The sequence below is a fragment of the Chiloscyllium punctatum genome, chromosome 30 (assembly GCF_047496795.1).
Source record: "Chiloscyllium punctatum isolate Juve2018m chromosome 30, sChiPun1.3, whole genome shotgun sequence".
In the NCBI taxonomy this organism is placed as follows: domain Eukaryota; kingdom Metazoa; phylum Chordata; class Chondrichthyes; order Orectolobiformes; family Hemiscylliidae; genus Chiloscyllium; species Chiloscyllium punctatum.
In genome coordinates this window covers 33,312,735-33,326,841 of record NC_092768.1, presented here as the reverse complement: position 1 = coordinate 33,326,841, position 14,107 = coordinate 33,312,735, and the positions used below count along the sequence as shown (strand labels likewise).

The window sequence follows — 14,107 nt, the reverse complement described above, 5'->3', positions numbered from 1 at the left end:
TGGGTTACCATTTATTGCCCTTCCCAAGATGCCTTGCGAAAGGTGGTGGTGGACTACCTTCTTGTAAACACTGCAGCCCATTTAGTGTGGGTCCCCCTCTACAATTCACATGTCGGTTTTGGTAAAGCTGCCAGATACTTTCTCTGTACCCTCTAGGATGCACTAATGTTGACCAGCCTCACCAATCGGAACTTTCGGCTTAATCATTGCAGTTACAACCACAAATGAAGAACACGGGGGACACTGAAGTCACAGTGATAGCTGATGCACTAGAGCTTTCCACTTGCCCAAACCCTCAATGCAGCTTTTTCAGTGCTTGCAGAGAAAAACCTAAGAATTCAGAAAAAAAAACAAAATGGTTACAGGGAGGGAATGGTCCCATGGTATTCTGTTTTGACTATCAATCCAGACAGAGAGAGAGAAAAACATCCAAGTGAAGTTCCAGGGGGCTCCAGTATTCAAAGCCTACCCTGGTAGATGGTGGAATTTGAATTCACTAAAAAATTTGGAATTGAAATTTGAATGATGACTATGATGTCAGAAAAAACCCCATCTGGTTCACTCATATCCTTGAGGGAAGAAAATTGCAGTTGTTACCTGGTCTGGCCTACATGTGACTACAGACCCACAGCAATGTTTCAATGCCCTCTGGGTCACCCTTGGATAATCAATAAATGCCAACCTAGCTCATGACATCCACACCCTGTGAATAAATTTAAAAACACCAAATTAGCTTTCAACTGGAATCCATCGAATCCCTACAGTGTGGGGACAGGCCCTTTGGCCCAACAAGTCCACACTGATCCTCCAAAGAGTATCCCACCCAGAGCCATTCCCCTATTACTCTATATTTACCCTTGACTAATGCACCCCTTGACACTACGGGCAATCTAGCATGGCCATTTCACCCAAACCGACACACCTTTGGACTGTGGGAGGAAACCAGAGCACCTGGGCATGGGGAGAATGTGCAAACTCCACACAGACAGTCACCTGAGGCTGGAATCGAACCTGGGTCCCTGGTGCCATGAGGCAGCAGTGCTAACCACTGAGCCCGTGGTTGTTCAGACTGATAAGGATTCACTACCACATGGGTAATTACAGGCATTCTGTGGATCGTGTCTAATGAGTGCTTCCTGTACAGAGTTTAGAGAATGCTACTCATATCTGGAACAGGATAAATTATCCATTACTTAATGCTGGACAGATGATGTCAGATGTTCTCTTTTTAAGGGTCTCATGATGCAGTGGCAATGTCCCTATCTCTGAGACAGCAAGTCTGGGTCCATGTCAGGGTGCGAAGCCAAGGGACTGCATCGAAATGAAGTGTAGACTGTATCTAAATGAACAGGTCGATTACAAATAATTGATGCATTTGTCTCTGCTCTTCCGGAAGGATACAGTGGTCGCCCTGGAAGCTCTGTCCGAGTACAGTATCGTTACTTTTCAGCCAGAGCCGTTGAACCTGCATTTCACATTCAGCCATCCAATTCAGCTGACGAAACAAGTTCTCAACATACAGCAGGACAACGCGTTGCTACAGGACGAGTTAAAGGTGAAGATTCAATCAAAAGACCTCAGCTTCAGAGAGTTGGACCTGTTGGACAATACTTGTGGTATTAGGAGAAAGTGAGGACTGCAGATGCTGGAGATCGGAGTTGATGAGTGCGTCAATGGAGAAGCGCAGCAGGTCAGGCAGCATCCGAAGAGCAGGACAGTTGACGTTTCGAGCGCGAGCTCTATTCCTGATGAAGGGCTTATAATCGAAACGTCGACTCTCCTACTCCTTAGATGCTGCCTGACCTCGTCAAGTCATAGAGATGTACAGCATGGAAACAAACCCTTCAGTCCAACCCGTCCATGCCGACCAGATATCCCAACCCAATCCACACCCACCTGCCAGCACCCAGCCCATATCCCTCCAAACCCTTCCTATTCATATACCCAGGAGAAAGTGAGGACTGCAGATGCTGGAGATTAGAGCTGAAAATGTGTTGCTGGAAAAGCGCAGCCTTCTTCAGGCTGATGCCCGAAACGTCGATTCACCTGTTCCTTGGATGCTGCCTGACCTGCTGCGCTTTTCCAGCAACACATTTTCAGCTATTCATATACCCATCCAAATACCTCTTAAATGTTGCAATTGTACCAGCCTCTATCACATCCTCTGGCAGCTCATTCCATGCACGTACCACCCTCTGTGTGAAAAAGTTGCCCCTTTGGTCTCTTTTATATCTTTCCCCTCTCACCCTAAACCTATGTCCTCTAGTTCTGGACTCCCCACCCCAGGGAAAAGACTTTGTCTATTTATCCTATCCATGTCCCTCATAATTTTGTAAACCTCTATAAGGTCACCATTCAGCTTCCGACGCTCCAGGGAAAACAGCCCCAGCCTGTTCAGCCTCTCCCTATAGCTCAGATCTTCCAACCCTGGCAACATGCTTGTAAATCTTTTCTGAACCCTTTCAAATTTCACAACATCTTTCCAATGGGAAGGAGACCAGAATTGCACACAATATTCCAACGGTGGCCTAACCAATGTCCTGTACAGCCGCAACATGACCTCCCAATTCCTGTACTCAATGCTCTGACCAATAAAGGAAAGCATACCAAACGCCTTCTTCACTATCCTATCTACCTGTGACTCCACTTTCAAGGAGCTATGAACCTGCACTCCAAGGTCTCTTTGTTCAGCAACACTCCCAAGGACCTTAACATTAAGTGTATAAGTCCTGCTAAGATTTGTTTTACCAAAATGCAGCACCTCACATTTATCTGAATTAAACTCCATCTGTCACTTCTCAGCCTATTGGCCCATCTAATCAAGATCCTGTAGTAATCTTGAGGGAACCTTATTTGCTGTTCACTACACCTCCAATTTTGGTGTCATCTTCAAACTTACCAACTATACCTTTTATTCTCATGTCAAATCATTTATGTAAATGACAAAAGGTGGTGGACTCTGCACCGATCCTTGTGGCATTCCACTGACCTGCTGTGCTTTCCCAGCACCACTCTCTTCGAGTACTTGTAGTATTGTCTTGATGTTAATTTCTGGTGCGACTCAGTGACTAACAGCAGAAACCAACCCTGCCACCCTCTCAACCACAGAATCCCTACAGTGTGGAAGCAGGCCATTCAGTCAATTGAGTCCACACCGATCCTCTGAAGAATGTCCCACCCAGACCAACATCCTTACCCTATCACTGTGACCCTACATTTCACACGGCCAATCCACCTGACCTGCACATCTTTGGATTGTGGGAGAAAACCGGAGCACCCGAGGCAGACACAGGAGAACATGCAAACTCCACACCAGACAGTCGCCCGAGGCTGGAATTGAAACCGGGTCCTTGGCACTGGGACCACACACCCCTAACCATAACACACACTCCATGAATACCCACCATACTTCCAGACCACACACCTCAGTGACTCAACTACCACCTCTGGCCTGTATTCATATGGAAGGGCCTGATGAAGGGCTTTTGCCCGAAACGTTGATTTTCCTGTCCCTCAGATGCTGTCTGACTTGCTGTGCTTTTCCAGCACCACACTCTTGACTCCAATCTCCAGCATCTGCAGTCCTCACTTTTGCCTGCATTCATATAGCATACTTTACATCCTCAAGTCATCCGTAGGCTCTCCACGGCCAGGACATTTTTGAAATGTAGTCAATATTGTACTATATGAGAAATTAGTGCACAGTTCAAAAAAATCGATTCAAGCAATGAATGAAAGATAGAGTCATAGGATCAAACAGCAAGGAAACAAACCCATCGGTTTAACTAATCTACGTCGACCATGTTTCCAAACCAAACTAATCCCACTTGCCTGTATTCCTCATATCCCTCCAAACCTTTCCTATACACGTGGTGGCTCAGCAGTTAGCACTGTTACCTCACAGCGCTAGGCATCAGGGTTCAATTCCAGCCTCAGGCAAATGTGCAGAATGTACAACTGTGTGGAGTTTGCACATTCTCCCCGTGTCTGTGTGGGTTTCCTCCGGTTTCATCCCGCAGTCCAAAGATATGCAGCTTAGGGTGGATTGGCTGTGCTAAATTGCCCATAGTGTTCAGGGATCTGTAGGTCAGGTGCATTAGATAGGGGTAAATGTAGAGTAATAGGGGAGGGGAATGGGGCTGGGTGGGTTACTCTTTGGAGGGTCGGTGTGGACTTGTTGGGCCATAGGACCTGTTTCCACACTATAGGGATTCTATGATTCATTCTGCATCATTTAAATGCTGCAACTGTACCTGCACCCACAGTGAAGCTAGGGGCCAGTTTAGTATGGGTTGGAAGACCGCTGTTTTGAACTTTTATTTCTGCAATGCTGGACATTTTATTTCTCTATTTTCGAAGATTTTGTAACTGAAGAAGTTATACCTAGGTACATTTATACCGAAGGTATCACTGTAAGAGGCAGCACATACTCATTTGAGTATCTGTGACAATAAAGTTAATTCTAATTCGAATTCTCTGGCAGTTCATTCCACACACGAGCCACTGTCTGTGTGAAAAAGAGTCTGGCTATGGTTAAATTTTAACAAAGGCCATTCAACAAGTGTTTAAAACAGTGCAGATACTGAATGGTAGCAGAGTTTATTTCATTTGTATTGCGCTCATAATAACATCAAGTAGAAGACAATGTCTATTGAATGATAAATGATCTAACAGAAGATGTAACGTATTTTGTCTCATTAGTTCCCACTTGGGTACAACATCACCATCGAAGTTAAGGGGAGAGGAACTGGAACGCTGAGTGTGAGTAAATGTGTTTAGTCTGTCAATAGCACCTCTGTCTTGTCTCAGGGTGTTCTGACACACTGGCCACCATTTGATTTGTTGCCAAATATCATGATCAAACAGTGGGATTTTCAGCTTGGCCAGGAGCATTTTGATTTTGCATGCCCGATATAATACAGGATAGCACAAAACATAAGGCACGATATAAATAAGCAATCAGCTCCCTGTTCACTACATTATAATCTATTCCATAAGACCATAAGGTATAGAAGCAGAATTAGGTCATTCGGCCCATTGAATCTGTTCTGCCTTTTGATCATGGCTGATGCATTTCTGAATGCCATTCTCCTGCCTTCTCCCTGTAACCCTTGATCCCCTCACATTATCAAGAACCTATCTATCTTCGTCTTAAAGACACTCAATGACTTGGCTGCCACAACCTTCTGCAGCAATGAGTTCCACAGATTCACCACCCTCTGGCTAAAGAAAGTCTTCCTCATCTCAGTTCCAAAAGGTTGTCCTTTCATTCTGAAATCCAAATAGATCACATCCACTAGCTCTCCTTTGTCTAACTTGTTTGTTACGTCCTCAAAGGATTCTAACAGATTTGTCAGGCATAATCTCCCCTTGACAAAGCTGTGCTGACTCAGCCCTATTTTACCATGCACTTCCAAGCACTCTGCAATCTCATCCTTAATAATGGGCTCTAACATCTTACCAACGGCTGCGGTCAGGCTAGCCAGCCTATAATTTCCCATCTTCTGCCTCCCTCCCTTCTTCAGCAGGGATGTTACTTTCACTATTTTCCAGCCCTCTGGCACCCTCCCTGACTCCAGTGATTCCTGAAAGATCACCAACAATGCTTCAATAATCTCCTCAGCAATCTCTGTCAGACCCTCGGGTATAGTCCATCTGGTCTGGGTGATTTATCCATCTTCAGATCTTTCAGCTTCCTCACTGCCTCCTCCTTAGTGATGAACTGGATGCAACGAAGACTGATATTAATTTTTAAATCATTTATTCTGGAGAGTATCCAGTACAGAGACCTATGGGACATTGCTCAATATTCCTCTCTATTCACAGGAGCTGCATTTGACTATTGCCTATTTCCTTTCTGCTTCTCATTTTCTCAGAATGTATTTTCCATTTCTTTTAATCCATAATTATATTAGGGAAGGAAAAATCAAGAGCACTTGGCTCAAAACATTCACAAAGAAGGGGAGGAAATGGCCAGGTTCTGGGGCCCCAGGTTCGAATCCCATCGTTGCAGATCATGGAATTTGAATTAGATTTTTAAATAATCTGGAATTAAGAGTCCAGTGAGGACAATGATTTCCATTGTCGGAAAAGCTGATTTAGTTCACTAATTCTCTTGAAGGAGGGAATCTGCCATCCTTACCTGGTCTGGCCTACATGTGACTGCAAATGCACAGCAATGTGCGTTTAACTAGACTCTTAACTGCCCTCTAGGTTATTAGGGATGGGCAATAAATGCTACCCAGCCAGTGACACCTTCATCCCATGATTGAATAAAGGAGGAAAAAGGTATCACCTTAATCATAAGGTGAAAATGAGGACTGTAGATGCTGGAGAGCAGAGTCAAAAAGTGTGATGCTGGAAAAGCACAGCCAGTCAGGCAGCATCCGAGGAGCAGGAGTATCGACATTTCGAGCATAAGCCCTTCATCATTCCAGATGAAGAGCTTGTGCTCGAAACGTCGACTCTCCTGCTCTCCAATGCTGCCTGACCGCCTGTGCTTTTCCAGCATCTCACTTTTGACTCACCTTAAACATAAGCTGGTTAAAAAAAGACAAATTTGACATTCCAACAAGGAATAAAATTTTGAAAGAAGTTTCCATCACCTCATAGGTTTTTTTGTTGTTGTTTGATTTAGTATGTATTTTGCTTTATTATTAATCAGGCCAATTTCCATCCCAGTTTAACAATACCCCGACACATGGCAATCAGAAAACAATCCTCCCTTGGAAGCGCACACACACACACACACACACACACTCTCACAGACACACACACATACTTACATGCACACACATCGACACACACACACAATCACACATACACACACTCTCACAGACACACACACACATGCATACATACACAGACATCACACACACACTCACAGACACATACACACACATACATACACACATAGACACACACAATCACACATACAATCACACACACACATACATACACACATAGACACACACACACAATCACACATACACACACTCTCACAGATACAAACAAACACATACATACATATATACACACAGACACACACACACACACACCATGGGGAAAACTTTAACCCATTGAAAATTGAGTACATAGACTGAAAATGGCAGCCAAGGTCCTGTACACATTACTATTGCCCACTTCCTTTTGCAAAGTGTGATAACTAACAACCCTGTGTTTCTTTGTGACTTGCAGTTTCTGAAATCCTACCTGCTGATCTCCGAGCCCAAGAATACATGTGATTATTTCAGGCTTGAGGTTACAGTGGAAGGGAAGGTGGAATATGAGGGTAAGTATTGGTTCACCCCACATTGTTCTCACTGCATCAAATGCGCTGGGATCTTACAATGTTGAGGAGGCATGGACCAGTTATTGGAGATACATATTTGCATTTTTATGGTTGTTTGCTGTACTGCTGTCATGTGTAGCTGCTGCTTCCCGGAGATCTGCTGTTACAGAGTGTCACTCTCATCTGTCTTTCTCCATCTTCACGCATCCACGGTAGCTCATCTGTGACATCCCACATCTGACAGAGAGACCTCAGGGTTTAAGTACATAATTCCTTGAAATTCGCATCACATTGACAGAGTGGTTAAGACAGCATTTAGCACACTTGCCTCCATGGCTCAGACCTTTGAGTACAGGAGTTGGAACATCGTGCTGAGATTGTGAGGTCCCTTCTGGAGTATTGGGTCCGGTTCAGGTCGCCCTGTTATGGGAAGGATATTATCAAGCTGGAGAGGATTTAGAAGAGATTTACCAGGATTGTCCAGGAATGAAAGGTTTGAGTTATAAGGAGAGGCTGGATAGGCTGGGACCTTTTTCACTGAAGTGTAGGAGGTTGAGGGATGACCTTATAGAGGTTTATAAAATCATGAAGGGTGTAGATCAGGTGAATGGCTGGTGTCTTTTCCCAAGGGTGGGGGATTTCAAGACTTGAGGTGTATTTTTAAGGTGGGGGGGGGGGGGGAGAAAGATTTCAAGAAGACCTGGTCAATTTTTTTACAAAGAGTGATTCGTAGGTGGAATGAACATCCAGAGGAAGTGGTGAATACGGATACAGTTACAACATTTCAAAGACATTTAGAGAAGTACATGAATAAGAAGTGTTTGGAGGGATATGGGCCAAGTGCAGACAGCAGGGGCTAGTTTAGTTTGGGATTATAATCAGCATGGATTGAAAGGTCTGCTTCCGCGATTTCTGACTCCATGACTCTATAACGTCTCTTTCTGCTGACTTCCATGTTGTTCTTTAGAAAGAATTATCTACAGCTTTTCAGCTCTAATCAAATAGACAAAACACTGTATCACGTTTTAAGAGTTAATTTTGCCTTTTCTCCTACAAAGACCTCTTCATTTGTCTTATTGTATTTGGAATGTTTTTAGCATGCGTCTTAGGATCCACATTTCTATTTTCTTCCATAGATCTTTCCTCTCTGCCCATACATAGGTATACAATGAAATGGAGCAAATGTATGATGAGTGGACAAGCATATGGGCGTACATAGAATAGTGTAGGTTAGATGGGCTTCAGATGGGTATGACAGGTCAGCACCGAAGAGCCTGTACTGCGCAGTAATGTTCTATGTTCTATTCCTGTTAGCAAGTTTGAATTTACTCATTGTTAACATATGCCTTGATCTTCGTAAAATTACTTCAAGCTTCCTTTTTCCAACTCCTGAATCACATGTGTCATCATTTGTCCTAAATAGTAATAACCATTGATCAATGCAATTATAGATTTCATCCTTTTCAATTTGGTTTTGAAAGGTGCTACATTTTTTCAGAGGGAGCTGATCATTTCTGTTCACAGTCAGTTTGCGGGACGTGACCATTAGTTCAGATCTGCACACACGATTTGGACAGTTTTAATCTCACACAGAGAAGCATAAGTCAGTCAAATATCTACTTGTAGTAAATGCTTCAGTGAGCATTTCTAACCTTACACTTCTAAATTTTTAATTTCCAGTGAATTTTCTAACTGGCTAATGTCCTTTCCTATCTCAGCACTTAAAAAACACACTTAGAAACTTTAATGCTGCAAAGAAATTATATTTATCACAATGGATTCAAATACTAAAGCATGACAGTAAGGGTATGTATCGAGAAAAGGCTACAGTATGATTAAATTCTCTACAGTGTGGAAACAAGCCCTTCAGCCCAACAAATCCACACTGACCCTCGGAAGAGTCACCACCCAGACCCATTTCCCTCTGCTAATACACCTGACACTGTGGGCAAATTAGCGTGGCCAGTTCACCTGAGCTGCACATCGTTGGACTGTGGGTGGAAACCAGATCACCTAGAGGAAATCTCATGCAGACACAGGGAGAATGTGCAACCTCCACACAGATAGTCGCTCAAGGCTGGAATTGAACCTGGGACCCTAGCGCGGTGAGGCAGTAGTGCTAACCACTGAGCCACCATGCCACCCATATAGAAAGCGATCATTTGGCCCATCATGTCTGTGCCTACCTTAAATAATAACAGTAGAACAATTAGACAAAACCATCTCTGATGTTCATTTTCTCATGTGATTTTACCCATCGGATCTTGCAGATTTCCCAAGTAGTCATTGCTGTAACTAAGGTTGGATTCAATATCGTTGAAACAACACCTATAGTTTCACATCACAGCTGTAGGGTTGAATTTGGCTGGGAAGCTGGAAGAGTCGGGCTGGGAATTCACAAACTGGTCGCAGGAAATGTAATGTTTTCCTGGCTTACAAGCATTGAATGAATGGATGGATATTCAGGAGGGCACAAAATAGTGAGGGGGGCAGTAACAGACCTCAGCAAGACATAGACATCATGGCAGACTGAGTAGCAGAATGGAAATGAAATGTGCCAAGAGACGGGCGACATTTACTGGAAGGAATTAAGGAAGACAATAGAGTTGAAATTGGGTGCAATGGTTAGCACTGCTGCATCATAGTGCCAGGGATCTGGGTTCAATTCCCACCTCAGGCAACTGTCTTTGTGGAGTTTGCACATTCTCCCTGTGTCTGCGTGGGTTTCCTCCCACAATCCAAAGATGTGTAGGTCAGGTGAAGTGGCCATGCTAAATTGCCAAGATAAGGCTAAATATGAGGTAGGGTAATGGGTCTGGGTAGGTTATTCTTCGGAGGGTCGGTGTGGACTTGTCGGGCCGAAGGGCCTGTTTCCATACCGTAGGGAATCTAATCTAAATAGGTGCAAAACAAGGGAGCTCAGGCATTGCAATTGTTTGACAGTGGCAGAACAAGTAGTGAAAGAGGAAGTGAGCACAAGGCAAGGATCTTCCATCAAACATAGAACATAGAACATAGAACAATACAGCACAGAACAGGCCCTTCGGCCCACGATGTTGTGCCGAACTTCTATCCTAGATTAAGCACCCATCCATGTACCTATCCAAATGCCGCTTAAAGGTCGCCAATGAATCTGACTCTACCACTCCCTCGGGCAGCGCATTCCATGCCCCCACCACTCTCTGGGTAAAGAACCCACCCCTGACATCTCCCCTAGACCTTCCACCCTTCACCTTAAATTTATGTCCCCTTGTAACACTCTGTTGTCCCCGGGGAAAAAGTTTCTGACTGTCTACTCTATCTATTCCTCTGATCATCTTATAAACCTCGATCAAGTCACCCCTCATCCTTCGCCGTTCCAACGAGAAAAAGGCCGAGAACTCTCAACCTATCCTCGTACGACCTACTCTCCATTCCAGGCAACATCCTGGTAAATCTTCTCTGCACCCTCTCCAAAGCTTCCACATCTTTCCTAAAGTGAGGCGACCAGAACTGCACACAGTACTCCAAATGTGGCCTAACCAAAGTCCTGTACAGCTGCAACATCACCTCACGACTCTTGAATTCAATACCTCTGCTAATGAACGATAATACTCCATAGGCTTTCTTACAAACTCTATCCACCTGAGTGGCAACCTTCAAAGATCTATGTACATAGACCCCAAGATCCCTCTGTTCCTCCACCTGACCAAGAACCCTACCATTAACCATGTATTCCGCATTCTTATTTGTTCTTCCAAAATGGACAACCTCACACTTGGCAGGGTTGAACTCCATCTGCCACTCCTCAGCCCAGCTCTGCATCATATCTAAGTCCCTCTGCAGCCGACAACAGCCCTCCTCACTGTCCACAACTCCACCTATCTTTGTATCATCTGCAAATTTACTGACCCACCCTTCGACTCCCTCCTCTAAGTCAGTAATAAAAATTACAAACGGCAGAGGACCCAGAACTGATCCCTGCGGAACTCCACTTGTAACTGGACTCCATGCTGAATATTTACCATCTACCACCACTCTCTGACTTCGACCGGTTAGCCAGTTTTCTATCCAATTGGCCAAATTTCCCTCTATCCCATGCCTCCTGACTTTCCGCATAAGCCTACCATGGGGAACCTTATCAAATGCCTTACTAAAATCCATGTACACTACATCCACTGCTCTACCCTCATCCACATGCTTGGTCACCTCCTCAAAGAATTCAATAAGACTTGTAAGGCAAGACCTACCCTTCACAAATCCGTGCTGGCTGTCCCTAATCAAGCAGTGTCTTTCCAGATACTCGTAAATCCTATCCCTCAGTACCCTTTCCATTACTTTGCCTACCACAGAAGTAAGACTAACTGGCCTGTAATTCCCGGGGTTATCCCTATTCCCTTTTTTGAACAGGGGCACAACATTCGCTACTCTCCAGTCCCCTGGTACCACCCCAGTTGCCAGTGAAGACGAGAAGATCATTGCCAACGGTACTGCAATTTCCTCTCTTGCTTCCCACATAATCCTAGGATATATCCCGTCAGGCCCGGGGGACTTGTCTATCCTCAAGTTGTTCAAAATGTCCAACACATCTTCCTTCCTAACAGGTATCTCTTCTAGCTTATCAGTCCGTTTCACACTCTCCTCTTCAACAATACGGTCCCTCTCGTTCGTAAATACTGAAGAGAAGTACTTGTTCAAGACCTCTCCTATCTCTTCCGACTCAATACACAGTCTCCCACCACTGTCCTTGATCGGACCTACCCTCGTTCTCGTCATTCTCAGGTTTCTCACATACGCATAAAATGCCTTGGGGTTATCCTTGATCCTATCCGCCAGGGATTTTTCATGCCCTCTCTTAGCTCTCCTAATCCCTTTCTTCAGGTCCCTTCTGGCTATCCTGTATCCCTCCACTGCTCTGTCTGAACCTTGTTTCCTCACCCTTATGTAAGCCTCCTTCTTCCTCTTTACTAGACATTCAACCTCCCTCGTCAACCAAGGCTCCCTCACACGACCATTTCTTTCCTGCCTGATAGGTACATACATATCAAGGACACGTCGTATCTGCTCCTTGAAAAAGTCCCACATTTCCACCACATCCTTCCCTGACAGCCTATGCTCCCAACGTATGCTCCTCAAATCCTGTCTTACAGCATCGTAATTTCCCTTCCCCCAATTGTAAAAACTTCCTTGTTGTGCGCACCTATCTCTCTCCATAACCAAGGTGAAAGTCACAGAATTGTGGTCGCCATCACCAAAATGTTCACCCACTAACAAGCCCACCACTTGTCCCGGTTCATTACCGAGTACCAAATCCAATATGGCCTCCCCTCTGGTTGGACAATCTACATACTGCGTTAGAAAAGCTTACTGGACACACTGCACAAACACCGCCCCATCCAATCTACTTGATCTAAAGAGCTTCCAATCAATATTTGGGAAGTTGAAGTCGCCCATGACTACGACCCTGTGGCTTCTGCACCTTTCCAAAATCTGTTTCCCAATCTGTTTCTCCACATCTCTGCTGCTATTGGGGGGCCTATAATAAACACCCAACAAGGTGACTGCACCTTTCCTATTTCTGACTTCAGCCCATACTACCTCCAAAGGCAGATCCCCCTCAAACTTCCTTTCTGCAGCCGTTATACCATTTCTAATTAGCAATGCCACCCCCCCCTCCTTTTTTACCACCCTCCCTAATCTTACTGAAACATCTGTAACCAGGAACCTCCAACAGCCATTCCTGTCCCTCATCTATCCATGTTTCCGTGATGGCCACAACATCGTAGTCCCAGGTACAGATCCACGCCTTAAGTTCACCCACCTTATTTCTGATACTCCTTGCATTGAAGTATACACACTTGAGCCCATCTCTGTGTCCGCAAGTAGTCCCTGTCAGTGCTACCTTCTCCACAGCCTCCCTACAGTCTTGGACATCCTGACACACAGCTAGCTTACTTGCTGGACTACAAGTCCGGATCCCATCCCCCTGCCAAATTAGTTTAAACCCCCCCGAAGAGTGCTAGCAAACCTACCCCCCAGGATATTGGTGCCCTTCTGGTTCAGGTGCAACCCGTCCTGTTTATACAGGTCCCACCTTCCCCAGATTGCAGTCCAATTGTCCAAATATCTGAAGCCCTCCCTCCTACACCATCCTTGCAGCCATGTGTTCAACTGCACTCTCTCCCTATTCTTTGCCTCTCTGTCACGTGGCACCGGCAACAACCCAGAGATGACGACTCTGTCTGTCCTAGCTTTTAGCTTCCAGCCTAACTCCTTGAGCTCTTGAATGACCTCCCCACCCCTCTTCCTACCTATGTCGTTGGTGCCAATGTGTACCACGACTTCTGGCTGCACACGCTCCCCCTTAAGGATTCTGAAGACACGGTCCGAGACATCTCGGACCCTCGCACCTGGGAGGCAACAAACCATCCGAGAGTCTCGCCCATGTCCACAGAACCGCCTGTCCGTCCCTCTAACTAGAGAGTCCCCTATAACTAGTGCTCTCCTCTTTCCCTTCTGAATCTCAGAGCCACAGACCCCTTCACTGCAGCTTACACCTGCAAGGCTGTCCCCCCCAACAGTTTCCAAAGCTGCATACTTATTTTTTAGGGGAACGACCACAGGGGAACCCTGCACTGCCTGTTTCTTCCCCTTCCCACCTCTAACTGTTACCCAGCTACCTCTGTTCTCTGGCGTAACTATGTCCCTGTAGCTTCTATCGATCACCCTCTCAGCCTCTCGAATAATCCTCAGCTCATCCAGCTCCAGTTCCAGTTCCCTAACTCGTTCGGTGAGGATCAGGATCTGACTGCATTTCCTGCACACGAAGTCGGCAGG

General features: G+C 45.3%; 1 protein-coding gene across 2 annotated transcripts in view; it reads left to right on the top strand.

Moving 5' to 3' along the window:
• LOC140455402 (complement C4-A-like) overlaps nucleotides 1-14,107 on the top strand; it is a 150,301-nt gene that overhangs the window by 101,367 nt on the left and 34,827 nt on the right. For both annotated transcript variants that reach the window (XM_072550220.1, XM_072550221.1), the window contains 3 exons: nucleotides 1,397-1,555; nucleotides 4,702-4,761; nucleotides 7,198-7,291. In XM_072550220.1, coding sequence (XP_072406321.1) covers nucleotides 1,397-1,555; nucleotides 4,702-4,761; nucleotides 7,198-7,291 — 313 coding nt within the window. The remainder of the gene's footprint in view (nucleotides 1-1,396; nucleotides 1,556-4,701; nucleotides 4,762-7,197; nucleotides 7,292-14,107) is intronic.